This window comes from Sturnira hondurensis, unplaced genomic scaffold (assembly GCF_014824575.4).
Source record: "Sturnira hondurensis isolate 20B ecotype Veracruz unplaced genomic scaffold, ASM1482457v3 Scaffold0014854, whole genome shotgun sequence".
Taxonomy (NCBI): domain Eukaryota; kingdom Metazoa; phylum Chordata; class Mammalia; order Chiroptera; family Phyllostomidae; genus Sturnira; species Sturnira hondurensis.
This window is the reverse complement of record NW_028087485.1, coordinates 10,984,490-11,003,271: the sequence shown is the minus strand read 5'-3', so window position 1 is coordinate 11,003,271 and position 18,782 is coordinate 10,984,490. Positions and strand designations below refer to the sequence as shown.

General features: G+C 41.5%; 1 protein-coding gene across 4 annotated transcripts in view; it reads right to left on the bottom strand.

Moving 5' to 3' along the window:
* Nucleotides 1–18,782, bottom strand: part of ARMH3 (armadillo like helical domain containing 3) — a 186,606-nt gene that overhangs the window by 126,515 nt on the left and 41,309 nt on the right. For all 4 annotated transcript variants that reach the window (XR_005069111.1, XM_037064084.1, XM_037064085.1 and 1 more), the window contains exons 16-19: nt 15,414–15,472; nt 13,037–13,102; nt 11,916–11,985; nt 10,906–10,966 (exon numbers count right to left, since the gene is read on the bottom strand). Coding sequence is in view for 3 of the 4 variants with exons in the window: in XM_037064084.1 (XP_036919979.1) it covers nt 10,906–10,966; nt 11,916–11,985; nt 13,037–13,102; nt 15,414–15,472 (256 nt within the window). In the remaining variant the exon portion in view is untranslated. The remainder of the gene's footprint in view (nt 1–10,905; nt 10,967–11,915; nt 11,986–13,036; nt 13,103–15,413; nt 15,473–18,782) is intronic.

Genomic DNA, 18,782 nt, shown 5'->3' with positions numbered 1-18,782 from the left:
GACCAAGAAATAGTGAACCTCTCAGATGCACAGTTCAAAATACTGGTGATCAGGATGCTCACAGAACTGGTTGATTATAGTCACAAATTAGAGGAACATATGAAGGCTAAACTAATTGGAATGAAGGGAGATGCACAGGAAACCAATAGTGATGGAAAGGAAACTGGGGCTCAAATCAAGGGGGTGGACCAGAAGGAAGAAAGAAACAACAAACAGAAGGAAGAAACAAGAATTCAAAAAGACGAGGAGAGGCTTAGGAACCTCCAGGACATCTTTAACGTTCCAACATCCAAATTATAGGGGTACCAGAAGGGGGAGAGGAACAGCCATGAGTGGAAAACTTATTTGAACAAATAATAAAGGAGAACTTCCCCAGTCTGGCAAAGGAAATAGACTTCCAGGAAATCCAGGAAGCTCAGAGAGTCCCAAAGAAGTTGGACCCAAGAAGGAACACACCAAGGCACATCATAATTACATTAGCCAAGATTAAAATGAAGGAGAGAATCCTAGAAGCAGCAAGACATAAGGGGACAGTTACCTGCAAAGGAGTTCCCATCAGACTGTCAGTGGATTTCTTAAAAGAGACCTTACAGGCAAGAAGGAGCTGGAAGGAAGTATTCCAAGTCATGAAATCCAAAGACCTACATCCAAGACTGCTCTATCCAGCAAAGCTTTCATTTAGAATGGAAGGGCAGATAAAGTGCTTCTCAGATAAGGTCAAGTTCAAGGAGTTCATCATCACCAAGCCCTTATTCTATGAAATGTTAAAGGGACTTATCTAAGAAAAAGAAGCTAAAAAATATGAACAGTGAAAGGACAACAAACTCACAGTTACTAACAACCACACCTAAAACAAAAGCAAACTAAGAGGACAGCTAGATCAGGAGCAGAACCATAGAAATGAAGAACACATGGAGGGTTAGCAACAGGGGAGTGGGAGGAGGAGAAGGGGGGAGAAGATACAGAAAATAAGTAGCATAGATGGTAGGTAAAAAATAGATAGGGGGAGGGCAAGAATAGTAGGGGAAATATAGAATCTAAAGAACTTGAGACACGTCATAAACTAAAGGGAGGAATGGTGGGGGAGGGGGTTGCAGGGTGGAGGGGAATGAAGGAGGGGAACAGAACAACTGTAATGGTATAATCAATAAAATATAATTTAAAAAGTGAAAAAAAAAGCAAATTCATTTATAAAAATTTTAGCATCCCTAGAAAAGGGCGCCAAGCAACTTTTTAGAGAATAAAAATGTGTTTCTATCTTATCTGGGATCATTTGTTACAAGGATATATGCATGTGTCAAAAGTCTTCAAACTTTTTTCCACTGCGATTGTTTATAATTCCTTGGCATTGGAGGTCTAGAAACACAATACGCAAATCATGAGAGAATAATATGGAGAGAACTAGTATGTTAATCTGTAAACCAAGAATATAAGTTCTCAAGATTTAACTGGTTTTAAGAAATGATAGTGTAAATGTCCTTCTACTTCTGTCAAAGGGGGAGGAAGTCCACGTAAAAACAAAAACTTTGGCTGTGGTGAGGAAATAGAGAAACTGGAGCCCTCATACATTGTTGGTAGAAATGTAAAATGGTACAACCACTTTGGAAAACAGAGTAGAAATTCCTCAAAATGTTTATAAACAAAGTGTGTTTATACTTTATAAACATAAAGTACTATATAACCCACTACTTTCATTACTAGGTATATACATGAGAAAAACAAAAGAGTCAGTCCGGGAAAAAAAAAAGAAAAATGAAATATACATCCACAGTAAAACTTGCAAATGAATGTCCAGAGAAGCATTATTCGTAATAGTCAAAGGTATAAATAACCTAATATCTAGCAACTGAAGGACAAATAAATAAAGTATGTTATAAAATGGAATATTAATTAGCCATAAAAAGAATGTAGTACCAATATATGGATGTACTAGTATAATGAAGTACTAATATAATCCAAGCTACAACATGGATGAAGCTTGAAATGTTATTCTAAGTAAAGGTCCAAAAAGGTCATATATTACATAATCTCACTTATATAAAATATCCAAAATAGGTAAATATATACAGAAAGTAGTGGGCGGGGACTGAGGGGACAGATGGAAACAGAGACCCAAAGCTTGGACTATATCCCACTGAAGCTACAGACATCACGCAAATCAAAAATTAAGAAGAAATGTCAGACCTATCTTTTCATTTATTTATTCAACAAACATTGACTGTGTATTAACTAAATATCCAGCACTTCAGTCTTCCTAGAATTAGGCTGTCAAGTTCCCATAAAGTGGACCCAGATAACCTGCTAATTTCATGCAAATGAAGGAGACTCTTCCTCTTGAAACTGTTCTGACATAAAAGAATGAGACAGGCAAAACAAATACAAGAGACAAAATAAGCAAGGCAAAAGGCATGGCAAAAAGTGGCTCCTTTCTACCTAATATGTCCAATGGCAATTCAACTGAATGACAGCTTCAAATAAAGAATGCTCCCAGTGGCAGGACTGAAACTTTGGCAGGGTCTATGGCTTTAATCTGAGACAAAGAGTACCCCGAGATCGTACTAACTTCAATAGATACCATATCGGTCTGTAAGGTATCAATCCGACAGTTCACAGAATCAAACAAAAATGAGGGTAGTTAATTTCTTGGACCTCTTAGCAGAGATGAAAAGAAGACAAGCCCTGGCCCAGTAGCTCAGTGGTTAGAGCATCGTCCTGATACACCAAGGTTGTGAACTGGATCCACAATCAGAGCAAATACAAGAAGCAACCAAGGAACACATTAATAAGTAAAACAACAAATCAATGTTTCTCTCTCCCTCTCCTCCTTCCTCTTTCTCTAGAAACAAAAGGAGGGAGAGGAAGAAGAAGAGAAGAAGGAAAAGGAAAAGAGGCAAAACAGAAAATAAACATCAATTTTTTAAATTGATGTTTAAAACCACTACAGGCACTTCCACCAAGATGGAGGCATAGGTGGAAACACTGTGCCTTCTCCCACAACCAAGTTTGAACACAACAAAGGTTTGGAGAACTAAGACACACCCAAAGACCAGAAAACGGAATTATACGGAAGTCCGACAACTACGAACCGTTCAACGGGACGGTAAGAGAGGCAGAGCCAGCAGTGGAGCTGGGTCGGGCCAGACAGATCCCCCAATCTAGGCGTACAGACAGCCCGGAACCAGTCGGGGTGTGGGGCAGACTGACCGGGATCGCACATTCGCGCACAGTGAGACGGACCACACAGGCCCCGGGGGGCGAACCCAGTGGTGGAAGGCTGACGGCGGTGGCACACTCGCGCGCAGTGGAATGAAACGCGTGGGCCTGGTGACAGTGGTGGCTGTGGCGCCGGTTGGGGCTGAGGTGGCAGGCGGCAGACGGGAAGCCATTGTCCCTCTTTGACCCCGCCCCCACATACAACGTCACAACCCAGAGACTTAGTTGCCCTGTTCTAGTGAACACTTTAGGGCTCTGATCCTGCTACGGAACAGGCACGAACAGCCCAAAAGATGGTGCAAGAAGAACTCAAAGTCCCAGAGCCAATAACTCTAAGCGACCGAGAAATTGCCAGCCTCTCAGAAGCACAATTCAAGACACTATTTATCAGGATGCTCACAGAACTGGTAGATTATAGTCACAAATTAGAGGAACATAGTCACAAATTAGAGGAATATATGAAGGCTAAACTAATTGAAATGAAGGGAGATGCACAGGAAACCAATAGTGATGGAAAGGAAACAGGGACTCAAATCAATGGAATGGACCAGAAGGAAGAACAAAACATCCGGCCAGAAAGGAATGAAGAAATGAGAATTCAAAACAATGAGGAGAGGCTTAGGAACCTCCAGGACATCTTTAAACGTTCCAACATCCGGATTATAGGGGTACCAGAAGGGGGAAAGAAACAGCCACGAGTGGAAAACTTATTTGAACAAATAATAAAGGAGAACTTCCCCAGTCTGGCAAAGGAAATAGACTTCCAGGAAATCCAGGAAGCTCAGAGAGTGCCAAAGAAGTTGGACCCAAGAAGGAACACACCAAGGCACATCATAATTACATTAGCCAAGACTAAAATGAAGGAGAGAATCCTAGAAGCAGCAAGGGATAAGGGGACAGTCACCTACAAAGGAGTACCCATCAGACTGTCAGCGGATTTCTCAAAAGAGACCTTACAGGCAAGAAGGGGCTGGAAAGAAGTATTCCAAGTCATGAAATCCAAAGACCTACAGCCAAGATTGCTTTATCCAGCAAAACTTTCATTTAGAATGGAAGGACAGATAAAGTGCTTCTCAGATAAGGTCAAGTTCAAGGAGTTCATCATCACCAAGCCCTTATTATATGAAATGCTAAAGGGACTTATCTAAGAAAAAGAAGATGAAAAATATGAACAGTGAAAGGACAGCAAACTCACAGTTATTAACAACCACACCTAAAACAAAGGCAAACCAAGAGGACAGCTAGATCAGGAGTGGAACCATAGAAATGAAGAACACATGGAGGGTTAGCAACAGGGGAGTGGGAGGGGGAGAAGGCACAGAAAATAGCATAGATGGTAGGTAGAAAATAGATAGGGGGGAGGGCGAGAATAGTGGAGGAAATATAGAATCTAAAGAACTTGATACACATGGTTATAAACTAAGGGGGGGAGAATGGTGGGGGAGGGAGTGTGCGGGTGGAGGGGAATGAAGGGGGGGAATAGAACAACTGTAATGGTATAGTCAATAAAATATGTTTAAATAAATAAATAAATAAATAAATAAAATCACTACAAACCTCTCTGTGGTATGAGAGCCAAAAACACTAGCTAGAGGAATCAAACTGCCTGATGACACATCAAAGATACAAATAAAGTAAACAAAATTTACAAATTAAGCCCTGGCTGGTGTGGCTCAGTGGACTGAGCATCAGCCTCTGAACCAGGGGGTTGCTGGTTCGATTCCCAGTCAGGGCATATGCCTGGGTTGCGGGCAGGTCCCCAGTGCAGGACACGTGGAAAGCAACCACACATCGATGTTTCTTTCCCTCTCCCTCTCCCTCCCTTCCCCTCTCTCTAAAAATAAATAAATAAAATCTTTAAAAAAAATTTACAAGTTAAAATCCTGAAAGTTTTCAAAAATATTCCCAATAATGGGCCTGCTATGCTACCCTACTTGCTTATTCTCCTTGTGCCTTATTTGCATCTCTCTGTTCTTCCCACATCCTGTAGCTCTAGGTAGGAGCCTTAAAGAGAGAATTTTATGAGAAAACTATGTAACAGACCTTTGTGGAAAGACTTCAGTGTCTTTAAGAGTGATATTAAAAATACTTTGCAAACCATATAGAAATATAAATGAATACATAAATCAATATATATATCAAAAATTTTTTAACTCCTTTATTCTCTAAATAAACTAAACTGTATCAAAACTACGTAGCACTACTAAGACAGGGAGTCAAAGCAGTTCTGCCTGATACACAGAAACAAACACAGGGAGGCTGACAAGTTGAGGAGACAAAGAAATATGGCCCAAATGAAAGAACAGAACAAAACCACAGAAAAAGAACTAAATGAAACTGAGAAAAGCAACATATCAGATGCAGAGTGCAGAACATTGGTTATCAGGATGTTCAAAGAACTCATTAAGTGCCGCAACAACATAAAAAAAGCCCAGGCTGCCCTGGATGGTGTGGCTCAGTGGACTGAGTGCCAATCTGCAAACCAAAAGGTCACCAGTTCAATTTCCAGTTAGAGCACATGCCTGGGTTTCAGGCCAGGTCCCCAGGAGGGGGCATGTGAAAGGCAACCACACATGGATGTTTTTCTTGCTCTCTTAAAGAAAAAAAAAAAGACCCTAGCAGAAATAAAGGCTGGCTGCATTAATTGAAACAAAGAAAAATCCACAGGGAACCAACAGTGCAAGGGATGAAGCCAAGATTCAAATCAACGATTTGGAACATAAGGATGAAATAAGCACTCAACCAGAACAGCAAAAAGAAACAAAGAATTTTTTAAAAATTACAATGTTATAAGGAGCCTCTGGGACATCTTGAAACATGCCAACATCCAAATCATAGGGATGCCAGAAGGAGAAGAGAAAGGGCAAGAAGTTAAAAACTTATTAGAAAAAAAAGAAAAGAAAACTTCTCTAATTTCATGAAGGAAATAGGCAAACAAGTCCAGGAAGCACAGACCCAAACAACTTGGACCCAAAGAGAACCACAACAAGACACATCATAATTAAAATGCCAAGGGTTAAAGATAAAGAGAGAATCTTAAAAGCAGCAAGAGAAAAGGAGACAGTTACCTACAAAAGAGTTCCCATCAGACTGTCAGCTGATTTCTCAAAAGAAACTTTACAGGCTAGAAGGGACTGGCAAGAGGTATTGAAAGTAATGAAAAGCAAGGACCTACAACCTAGATTACTCCATCCAGCAAAATTATCATTTAGAATGGAAGGGCAGATACAGTGCTTCCCAGAAAAGGTAAAACTAAAGGAGTTCATCATCACCAAGCCATTATTAGATGAAATGTTAAAAAGAACTATACAAGAAAAAGAAGATCAAAACTATGAATGCTAAAATAGCAACAAATGCATAACTATCAACAACTGAATCTAAAAAAGAAAGTGAGCAAACAAGCAGAACAGGAACAGAACCACAGATGTGGAGATCATCTGGAAGGTTATCAGCTGGGAGGGGGAAGGGGGAAAAGGTGCAGGGGGTAAGAAGTACAAATTGGTAGGTATAAAATAGACAGGGGGAGGTTAAGAACAGTATAGAAAATGGAGAAGCCAAAGAACTTACATGCATGACCCATGAACATAACTAAAGGGAGGGGATTCCTAGAGGAAATGGGGGTGCCAGGCGGAGGGGAGAAAAGGGAAAAAACTTGGGACAACTATAATAGCAGAATCAATAAAAAATGTTTTTTTAAAACTACTTACCAAAAGATAAAATTTGTAATATAAATTATCCTAATAGTTTCAAAATCATTTGTTCATTTTTAGAAATTGTGGTATGATCTCCTGCTTGATGTGGTTGCCACTAGCTACAGGATGCCCTTATCTGAGCCATGATTTAACTTAGGAATATACAAACTCTCCTGTCAATTTCCCCATTAAACTCACAGTCATTAGGTCCCTGGTGCTGAAAGCTTTGTTGCAGCCAGCAAGGGTGGCTGGATGCTGCCCATGTATGACCACCCATGCACAGCACATTCCTGGAGACCAGCACTTCTCACATGGCCTAGATCTAGACAGACTGCCTTCACGCTGGTTCTTTTGACAATGCCATCCCAACACTGAGCTACTGTAGAGCGGCAGCGAGATACTACCTACATCCCCTACCCCCTGCTGCCACCTCCCTCTGGTGTAAGGCTATCGATGTCCACTCCTGCACTGCTCCTACGCTCTGTTCCTACCTCTGCAGCCACCCAAAGTAACATCATTAGCTTTGTGGTCTCAACTTACTCGATTTATGAAGCAGAATGAAATTTTAACACTGCTACAACCTTAAAATTTTATATGAGCTGAATAACTCCAAATTTCTTTCACACATGTTGTGGTTTTCTGTTTCAACACAAGACACTTCTCCTTTAACCTGAAATTTTCTTGTGAGATCCACTGAAGTCTCTACTTTCTTCTGGTGCCTACTCACAGATTTGGAGCTCTGACTTAGAAAAAGTCCAAGTTTTCCATGTAAGACTAACTTAAACAAGTGTTTACTCCTCAGAGACTATTCTCCCACAATCCCAAATCCTATGCAGCATGGGAGTGGCAGCAAGAATCAAGGAGCACAGCCAGGGGCAGAAACTGGTTGAGTTTTCCCAACTCTTTCTTTTCTCTCTCCTCCCTTCTTTCCTCCCACCTTCCCTCCCTCCCTCCCTTTCTTCCTGGCTTGCTTTCTTGCTTTCATGTAAGCACCTTCCCCCATTATTACTTTACCTACAGAATTTATACACAGATGTGAAATTATTTCATTTCTGACCCAGATTCTGGCTTTGAGTATCAAGTCTTTCTATACTCCATATTTATTCATATTTCACCATGAGAATTATAAACTTACCTGAAATGATAGAAATTCATTTTGCTTTCAACTTCTCATATGCTGTCTGCCGCTGAAAAGCAGTACATAATGAGAAGTAGAGCAACAACCTGGCCTGATGCCCAGCTGGGAGCAGATAAGTTGGCCTGAAAAAGACTTGATGCTCCAAATTCCAAACAGTGGAAAGAGGATTGGGGTTGGGGGGAGGAAGATCTGGAAATATGTGCATGGGTAGTAATGAGGAAAGTGAATTCAGCCTGAGGGTGGGACCTTCTGCCTAGCCTCTGTCAGTTTGATGCCTCATTATATTCTCCATCTTCCCTAACCTCAGGACACTAAATTAGGGAGCAGATGGAAAAAGCAACTGAGGAAGCAAGGCGATACAGAGAACATTAGGAACCAGGTGGAGAAGGGAGTTCAAGTATTTAGTGTAGACCAGGTTCACTGGCTGGGACATTAAGGTTAAGGCAGATAGATACATACCTGTAACTCTATGTACTGAATACACACTTACCATGTCATCCCCACCATCCACTTAATCTCAGGTAATGGTTTTACTCCCAACTCTCCTCCATGCACCCCACACTCTAATCATCCTGATTACTTTCTGTTCTCTAAACATGCAAGCTTCCAAGCCCTTGAACATGTTAGTGTGTCCCTCTCCCACCCCCCATGCAGAAAACTCCTACTATTTCTTTACGACTCAGCTCAAATGCAACAACCTTCTGATATCTTCTCTGATGCCCTGGGTCAACATTAGTCACTCTCTATCACTTATTGCAGTAGTGGTTAAGAGGAGAGCCTCTGGGGTCAGCGAGACTTAAGTTTGAATCTTGGTGATGCAATTTAATACATGTGCAACTGCAGTGGCCAGCCTGCGGGATGGCCCCCACTGGTCCCCACCTCCTGACATTCACATCTTGTTTAGACCCTTCCCACATTGTATTAAGGTTGGTCTACAGAAACGGTAGGTCATTTGAGATTAGTTTATAAAGAACTCTACGGCTTCCATCCTAGGCTCTCACTCTCTTTCTCTCTCTCTCTTAGATTACTTGCTTTGGGGGAAGCCGGCTGCTATGGCAAGCAACCCTATGGAGAGGCCCAAATAAGCAAGGAAGTAAATGTGCCAACAACCATGTAATTGAGCTCAGAAGCACACTCTCCACCCTAGTAGATGCCTGCAGCCCCAGCTAACACTCTGACTGCAGCCTCGTGAAAACCCTATTCCAAAACTATCCAGCTAAGCTGCTTCTAGATTCCTGAACCACAGAAACTGAAAAAATACATGTTTGTTTTAAATCGCTAGGCTTTGAGGAAGTTTGTTATACAGCAATAGATAACTAACACACCTGAGAAGGGATGGCAATAGCCTAGGATTTTTGGTAAGAATATTTGGGGTCACACCTAGGCAATGGTGCTTACTAACAGAATAAACCTGAGAAAGGGGTTTCTGGAGCCTGAGTTTCCTTACTTGGAAAAGGAGAAAACTGAGATGGTAATAATGCACTACAAAGTAAATAGCATATCCTAAAACTAGAACATAGTAAGATAATCAAGCTAGAAATAAAATCTCTAGCAAAACAAATCTGATCCCTAAGGTACTGAGGTTCCGAGGGCCCATCTAAAATAAGCAGAAAACTCGTAAGTGTTATAAAAGCAGCTTTTCATTGTCTTTGAATTGAAATAAAGGATCAGACTAATTCTAAATACCCAAAAGATACTTTAAAATGCAAACTACAGCCTACTTACCTAAATTAAAATTTGTATCATTATTTAAGACCTAGGACACAAAGACTCTATTGCTTGCAAGCAGTCTAAAAAGCTGGAGGTCTAGTCTATTCCAAGCAAAACTCTTTTTTTTAAAGGTTTTATTTGTTTATTTTTAGAGAAAGGGAGGGAGAAAGAGAGGGAATGAAATATTAGTGTGTGGCTGCCTCTCGAGTACCAGCACCTGGGGACCTGGCCCGCAACTCAGGCATGTGCACTGGCAGTTGAACCAGCGACCCTTTGATTCACAGGCTGGCACCCAATCCACTGAGCCACACCAGCCAGGGCTGAGGAAAATTCTTTATATTCCCTTCATCCTTTATGCATTAGAATGAGGTACACTGAGCCTCCTTCCTAAGCACCAAACTGTTCTCTTGCTCAAAAAGATGGAGGTACCAATTCTGTTGTCAGACTCAATTCAGATGCTTTTTAAGGAATAAAGATAATATGTAACACATATTTGGGATCACAATGTGGTATAGCTGTTCTTGAGCATTAAAGATAAGAAGAAAGCAGAAACAGCAAAGGAGAGAGAAACCCTTAAGGCTTAAACTTCACTAAAATAGGACTTTCAATTGCCTCTAGTTGTACTGTTTGTCAAGAATTGTGAGAGACAATCAGATCACATCAGGAGGAAGGACTCTCCTGGCCTCTGTATACATAATCTGCCTACTTAGCAGAGGCTAGACAGCTAGGACAATGCAAGCCAAGAATGGACCAGAAGTTCTCTCTCTCTGGCCTTTCACTACCTTCTAACTACTGATGATAATTTTGATGCCAAAGCCCAGGGATGCCTAAGAAGTCTGCTGGTATTCGCTGCCTTTGGATTAAAACAGCCACCCGCGATCCAGTGATCTTCAATGTATCCGCCCTGCTCCTCATGGAACATGCCTGCAAGTGATAATGAAGATCTACGTGCAGAATCCAAATTGTGGTTTGTATTGCACTCTTCCCCCTTCTGGAAAGATGTATAATAAATCCAGGCCATAAAATGCTCCCTGACACTTCTCCACACACAAATCTGTTTTTTTCTGAAGGAAAGTATACATAAAAACTTTGCTATAAATTTCCTATCACCCAACTCTAATGTGCACACATTAGACAGACCGCAGTACTTACACATAGAGATCCATAGGAAACTCCTTCATCATGTGCGTTACAATAAACTCCACCATCAGGTCTGAATGGGGAAAGGAGAAAAAGTCAATCAATCAGAATGAAATTCACTCCTTGCCTGTGTGTTGGAAAAAACTCTGAGTAAACCTTGCACTCCTGCTGAGTGCCATTTACTAAGTATATCTTTATCTATGTGCTTAGATTTGCAACACTTTTTACCACCTGTTACTTATAAAGTAACAAGAACATTACCTTACTCTCCTAGTTACAGAAGGATACCTTGACCTGCCAATAAATTCAGATACAGGGGGTTTCACTATACAGATATTTCATATCATACAGTCGACAGAGTGATGAGGCGAGCAGAGAAGACGTGATGGATCACACCCACGTAACCAGAGACTCGGCTCTGAAGGTCTGTCGACCACATCTCACTGTCATGCTAGGTTTGACAGATACTGACTAAAGCAGCTGTGGGGCTTTGGGTCAATAGAAGTTTATCAAGTAGTCTTAATCACTGGTTCTGAAGTCAGGAATGTAGGAACTAGGGCTGAATATCCAAATGAAATGGGACTAAGAGTTCACACCATTCCTCTGAGGAAAATGTGCCAGCCTAACCTCAGCTTAATTTACTCAGAGGAAGTTTTGCATGTCTGAACCTTGTCTGAACCTTGAACTTCAAAAACGAACCAAGAAAGGGAGGGAAGAATTTGAAATCTTGATCAGGAGTAAGATATTTTGCAAAAGTAAATCATGTATCAAGCTTAGATTTAGCCATTTGTCTCCTTGGAAAGATCTTTTCCTTTGAACAAGAGCACCCTTTAATTGAGCATTTCATTCATTAAAATTGCTTTATCAAACTTAACAAAAAACATGGTTTCTTAGGCCAGGAAAGAAATATAACTAGTAAAAACTTCTCTGAGAAAAACGCATATCAGCCAGAATCCAACCCTCATCTTAATGATGAAATCCTGTCACTGACTCAGAACAACGCCAATCACAATGACACTCACCCAGCACTGCACATACTAAAGGACGACACGGAAGGTTCTTGTCTGCTGCCTTCTTCCTGTGCCTCATGGGCTTCAAACAAAAATAAAATAAAATTAATAGGCCCCCGAACTGGTATCCAATGGCTCATCACCACTATAGCCCTGGTTGGTGTGGCTCAGTGGATTGAGCTCAGGCCTGCAAACTGAAAGGTCACAGCTTGGGTTTGCCTATGGGGCGCATGCCTGGGTTGTGGGCCAGGTCCCCAGTTGGGGGCATGTGAGGGGCAACCAATCAATGTTTTTCTCCCTCCCTTCCCCTCTCTCTAAAAATAGGTAACTAAGTCTTTTTTAAAAATCACTACTACAGAGCTGCTACCTTTTCTAGCGGTGGGGGCAGCGTGGGGTGGGGCAGGGAGGACTTGTGAATGCTTCTCAGTTATCAATGCAAGCTTGTGATAAAAACACAATTCACAGCAAAACAACAGCCCAAAAGGGTGCTGGAGCATACTATACAATGGGAAAGCTGCTGTTTTTACCCTGATTTTATCTGTACAAGTGACAATACAACAAAAAAGCATAATGGTATATTTTTCTTCGATAAAATAATATTTAAGAAAAAAAGACAAAGTGACTCTGTAGAGACAGCAAAAGTGGCAGCTGCAAAAAACAAAAGTAAATTTCAGATAAAAACCTCTATATGGGAATTTGAACATATCTCCAAGTTTTAGGAAACTTCTTGATCCTTCGTATTCTATTTCCCTACCCTACCCCACCCCCATCCCTGCTACTCAGATGAATAAGCAAAGTAGTATCTAGTCTTCACTAAACAAAGATTGGACTACATTTTGAAAAGAAAAGGTGTAGGCCTTGTTGCAACCTGCGTCACTGATACATTCTAAAATCACTGCCACGGGCACGTGGCAATGGGTCTTCCCACCTCTCCTGAGAAAGAAACAACTCCATGCTGCACACACAGTCCCCAGAAGAGGCCTGGGTCTACTGAACAGTAGTCAAGCAAGGCCCTTTAGCAAAACATTCCACCCACGTTTGTTCCAAGTGGGGTCAATTTCATCCTCCCCAATCCTGCCAACACACAAAAAATTTCCTCTAAGAAAAAAACAAGAAACAAGAGTCATACCTACCATTTTATGTAAGTTTACTCGAAAATTCATATTGTCATCATGCAAAAATGCATTGGCATACTGATCCTAAAAAAATAAAAATATAGGGAAAGGTAAGGAATGAGAGCTATACTTAAGAAATTCAGTTTACAATCTATCATACTTCCTACAAACCCTTGTACTTCAAGAACTACTTTTGAGGATCAGTTGAAGAGCTAATGAGATGAACCTAGAGCCTTTATGTCAAACCCTACTTATGAGCAGAGGACCAAAAAAACCAGAATTATCTTCTGGAGGTAAGGTCCGTTGTACTACAGGCTTCCCCCGCTAGGTGAGTATTCTGGGAACCCTTCTGTAACAGTGTACCAGCTGGCATTGCTGTGAGAGGCTGCGTTCAGCTTCAGAGAATTTTTTTTAAGAACCTTTCAACATATTTGCCTATTTCATGATGGGTGACTTACTAATAAGCACATGAAAAAAAATGCTATAACCCCTGGGCCCTACCCTCCCTATTCACCTAATCTCCTCCCACCGCCCCCCCTCCCCCCCCCAAGTGACTGTTTTGGTTTCCCACATGAAAAGGGTCCTCAAATGGAAATGTGCTGCCAATGTGGAAGAACTGGGAAAAAAAACCAACAGAAACAGCAGAAGCACTAAAAGGCATCAAAATCAATGAGTTCAAAAACTGTTTTGAGCAGTGGAAAATAATGTCTGGATAGGTGTACTGCATCAAATGGAGTACTTTGAAGATGACCAAAGTTTAAACAGGGGGGAATAAAAACAAATTTTTTAATAAATAAATTCTGGGGGATTTTTTTGGATCCTCCCTTATAAGCCATGAGATTTTACTTTGGAGTAATTCTCAGTGTCCCTAACAAGTCAAATATCTCGAAGCAAATTACAAGCAAACAAACAAAAAATAAGGCACAGGCCCTGGTCAGGTGGCTCAGTTGGTTGGAGCATCATCTCACATGCCAAAAGACTGTGAGTTCAATTTCCAGCCAGGATGTATACCTAGGTTGCAGGTTCAATACTCAGTCAGGGCATGCACAGAACCAATGAATGTTTCTCTCTCACATCAATATTTCTTTCTTTCTTTCTCCTCGCCCCCACTCCTTTCCTCTCTCTGAATTCAATAAACATATCTTTGGATGCAGATTTTTAAAAAAAGAACTAAATGCACAGGGACTTGAAGAAAATGCTGAGAGGAACCTGTTTTCCTATTCTTTCTTCCTTCCCATCTGCCCAAGGAGCCTTCTCTGTTTGTAATAGCTTGAAGGTTTTCACAGGGGCTGCAGGATACAAGCGCAAGCTCCACATGAGCGAGGATCTACAGCTGAGTGGAAAGGTCTGCGGTCCACTGGGGATGGGCCTGGCATGGCAGGAGACAACTACACAGGCAGCATGGCGGTATGCGAGACCCCGTCTATCTCCGGCTTCCCTGAAGACTGATGGGAAATCAAAAACCTCTCACCCTGGATGGGTAATAAACATCCCGTGGCCCCTTCCCAGCATCCTAGCTAAAGATCTGATATGCCTACAGACTCCAATTATTAAGAACCCTTACAATTTGTGAAAAACAACTCCTTTCAAGATTTTCTTAGAAAGATTTTTTGAAAAGCAATGACACCAGGCAGCAGCTCTGCTCTAACCAGCTATCCCTCCTGGTGAGAAGCAGGAAGCTTTTCACAGAAAGCACAGAAGGGGAAAGTGAGAGAGAGCTCTCTCTGCTCCATGTGGACCACCTTAACTGTTTTAATGAAGGGGAAGGTCGAAGTTACAAATTCAGCTCTAAATTGACTCAATTCTGCCACACCTGTGTTGCCACCACAATTCGGGGTGAGTTCAGGCCCAATTAATACAAGCAACAGTACGGCCTTACGAAACGAGAACATCTCTTTAACTCCTCGGGTTCTTAGTTCAGGAAACTGCACTCAGCCCAGCTTAACTCGCTTTCTGATTGCCCTTCTTTGGCTTTTCTCTCCACCTTCTCCCAGAGGAAACCTGAGTTCCTTTTCTCATTTTGTGAAATGGAAAAGATCCAACATGAGCAGCTTCAAAGGGGCAGAATTATTTTTTCTAAAGAGGGTTAAGTCTCTTGTTTTAAACTATTACAAAGCTCTCAATTATAGCAATTATCATATCATAATTCATAATTAATTCATACAGTAAATACTAAATGAGCCTCTACTATGTGCCAGACACTGAGAATAGACTGGTGAAAGAGACAAAATACCTGCTATGGGAGCTTACATTCTAGTGGGAGGAGAGAGGGCACATTTTCTCTCCAAAGCTTTAGGGCCCTAACTGTCAGACTGTCAGGAAATGGACGGGAAGGAAAGAAAAAGCTAGCACTTTGTAAGAAATTAGCTAACACCAGGGAACCAGCGAAACTTACCTCTGCAATACACGTGAGGATGATCAGACAGAGTTTGCCGCTGTGAAGCCGGTGCTCATCTGTCAAATGAAAATAAAACCTTTCTCCATAAATCATCCAGACCATGTTTCTACAGAGAATGAAGACGTGTACCATCAAAAAGAACATTCACACTTTTCCCCCCACATAATTCACAAATGAAAATCAGAATTCTACTACAGTAATTCTTGCTTTTTTCCTAGGCAAAACGATTCCTCCAGGAGATTTTTTTCTTACATATTCTGATTGACAGCTAACCACCCTCCTGGGAGCCAACCAATTACTGTAATGGTTCTACTGTCATGACCTAAATCAGGCCCATGCCCTTTGCTTCCAAATCAGACTTTGCTTCTCAACAGGTCCATTCCCTTTCCAACCCCTCCCTGCTCACCAGCTATAAGCACGGCCAACTATCCCCACCTAACTATTCATAGCAAACTGTAGTGGAATCAGAAAGAAACTAACTGGAGACTGGGGTCCAGCTCAGGCTTCTCCTTACACTGTGCACACTATTCACAAACATGAAAGCTGTGAGCTCTTGATCATTTTTCTTCCTGGCAAAGTCATTTACTCCATAATACTTACTTAGTACCTACTATGTAGCAGGCACTGCACTGGGCACTAAAGATATAGCACTGAACAACACAAAGGACTCTGGTCTCCCCAAACTCACATTCTACTTGTTAAAAAAGAAGAAAACGAGCCCTGGCTGGCGTAGCTCAGTGGATTGAGCGCGGGCCTGCGAACCAGACGATCGGGGTTCGATTCCCAGTCAGGGCACATGCCTGGGTTGCAGGCCAGTTCCTTGCAGGCTAACTACCAGCAGGGGACGCACAAAAGGCAACCATACATTGATGTTTCTCTCCCTCTCTCCTTCCCCTCTAAAGATAAATAAATAAATAAAATCTTAAAAAAAAAAAAAAAAAGAAGAAGAAAACGACCTCCATAGTACGGCTCTCAGCCCACACGCATGACCAAGAAAGAGCTACTCCATCCTCTCCAATTACCAGAACCATCAAAGCTTATTTACTTTCTACGATCTTTGTGAGTGAAGGGCTCAAATGGAGGTAAGAAGAAGGTCAAACCAGCTCATCCAAAACAGACAAATGGCTCACGATGTTTCAAATTAGCTCTGACAGGCTCCAGACCGAAGTTCATTCTGGAGAGAAGATCTATGAACAGATGACAGTGCTATCACAGTGAGCTAACAGCACTCACCCTAACATTAACCTGCTACTTCCTCAAATAGCAGGAATCTATCAACAAAAACCTAACAGTGAGAAAGCATGATGGGGGTCACAGTGCAGAACACATTTACCTCTCCTCTGCATGCTGACAGTCCCTAGCTGACACTCCCCACAGCTTACACCAGAGCCCTGGGCAGTCAGAGGAGAAGTGCCCCTGCCCATGCAAATCATGAGACTCTCCCACCATTGCCTCCGGTCCACAGTTTCTCTGGCATTATCTTCCCTACCCCCAAAACCTGATAAGCAACTCCCGTAGGAAAGACTGCAGCTACTTCTGCACTTTAAAAAAATAATGTTTTTGAATGTAAAAATAAACCACATCTCATTATAAACATTTCAATTCAGAAAAGGGCAATAAAAACTAAGTTTAATCATACCACCCAGATGTCATTTCTGTTAAGACTTTGATGAATCAACTTGAAGTCTATATATAGATAAACATGTATTCTTAAAAATTTTTGCCTGATGTCTATTTTCAAGGTTAAGCAGATTCTCCTTTAAGCTGACAACATTAAGTCAGAAGAACCTCAGGGAAAGAAAGACTTTGAAAGTAGAGCCAAACCAAGGGAGAGACAAACACTAACTTATGGAGAACTGAGAGGAAAGGAGTGGATGGGGAGGGGGCACACAGGTAGCTTCAACAGCATTAATAATTGCTTAAGCTGGGTGGTAAGTTCACATATGTTCATTTTATTATTATACAACTTATGCTATTTATTATACTTATGAACTTTCTAACAACATTCATATATATATCAAGAAGAATATATTTTTAAAGTATACTTTTTAGGTATCAAATGACAAACAAAGGAAAAAGAGATAATATCCAAGGGTGTGGGAAGACAAGGAGAGCAGAGCCAGGAAAAAATGGCTTCTATGCTCCCCCAAACGAGATCTCTTTAGCCGGAGCATGCAGAAGGTCACGAGCTTAAGAGACAGGAAGAAAGCCAGTCCAATGAAGCCACACAGGAACTATTTTTGAAATTAATGCTTCATCATACCTAACCTTGCCCCCTGCCATGTTTAGGCTGCCAGTCAGCGAAGACCTAACCCAGCCTATGTTTAGAGAGAGAGCCTGAGGCAACCCATATGCAATTATTCTGCTCTCAATTTTGCCTTCCATTTCATGGATGGCAAAGTGACCAGGACAAAGAGGTTTATATAATCAGGAAAGCTAAAAATGAGTTCCCAGGGCCTCAATTCACTTCATTATATCAAGCAAAGCTAAAAGACCATTTTCAGAGTCACATCTACAGTTCCACTTTGCTGTGATGTGTCGAGAGAAAGGAAGAGATTACCCCTTTGCATAAGGAGAAGCAATGGCCTCAGGAAACACTGATACTCAAGTCTCGTCACCTTTACCTTCCTGACTTCATGTGCCAAGTCTCAGTGACTAACCCTCTCTGCAGCTCCCTGTGGACTGCTCTGTGTAGAAGCTTGTGGCATGGACCACTAGCAGGTAACTCATCCCGGTATGTATACAACTGTCTCCCTTGAAGGCACACACTCAGAAGGTGTAACAGAAGAAAAAAGTCTAAGTTTGCAAGAAATCTCCAAGAGCTAATAAAGTATGTCTGAGTATAACAGGATTTCGATTCTGAACACCTGGATTCCTTTTAACTCTGGCAACTTATTTCCCATATTTATCTTTTAGTTTTCTATCTGTCTACCAATGTTTCCTTCTTCCACAAGCCCCCACATCCTGGTGTTACTCTCTTACAAAGCCTTTCGGTTCCATTATGGAATTCCTGAAAACCCTCATACCAGAAACCTGCCCAGCCCATTTGGCAAATCAGAGCCTTCTAAAGAATACTTTATACCTAAATGAATCTTAAACCACTTCACAAAGCATTAGTCTCTTCTCATAAAAGTAAAGTGACACCTGGCTGGTGTAGCTCTGTGGATTGAGCACGGGCCTGCAAATCAAACAACCGCGGTTCGATTCCCAGTCAGAGGACATGCCTGGGTTGCAGGCCAGTTCCCAGCAGGGGACACACGAAAGGCAACCATACATTGATATTTCTCTCCCTCTCTCCTTACCTTCCTCTCTAAAGATAAATAAACAAAATCTTTTTTAAAAAGTAAAATGACGAAAGTAATAGTA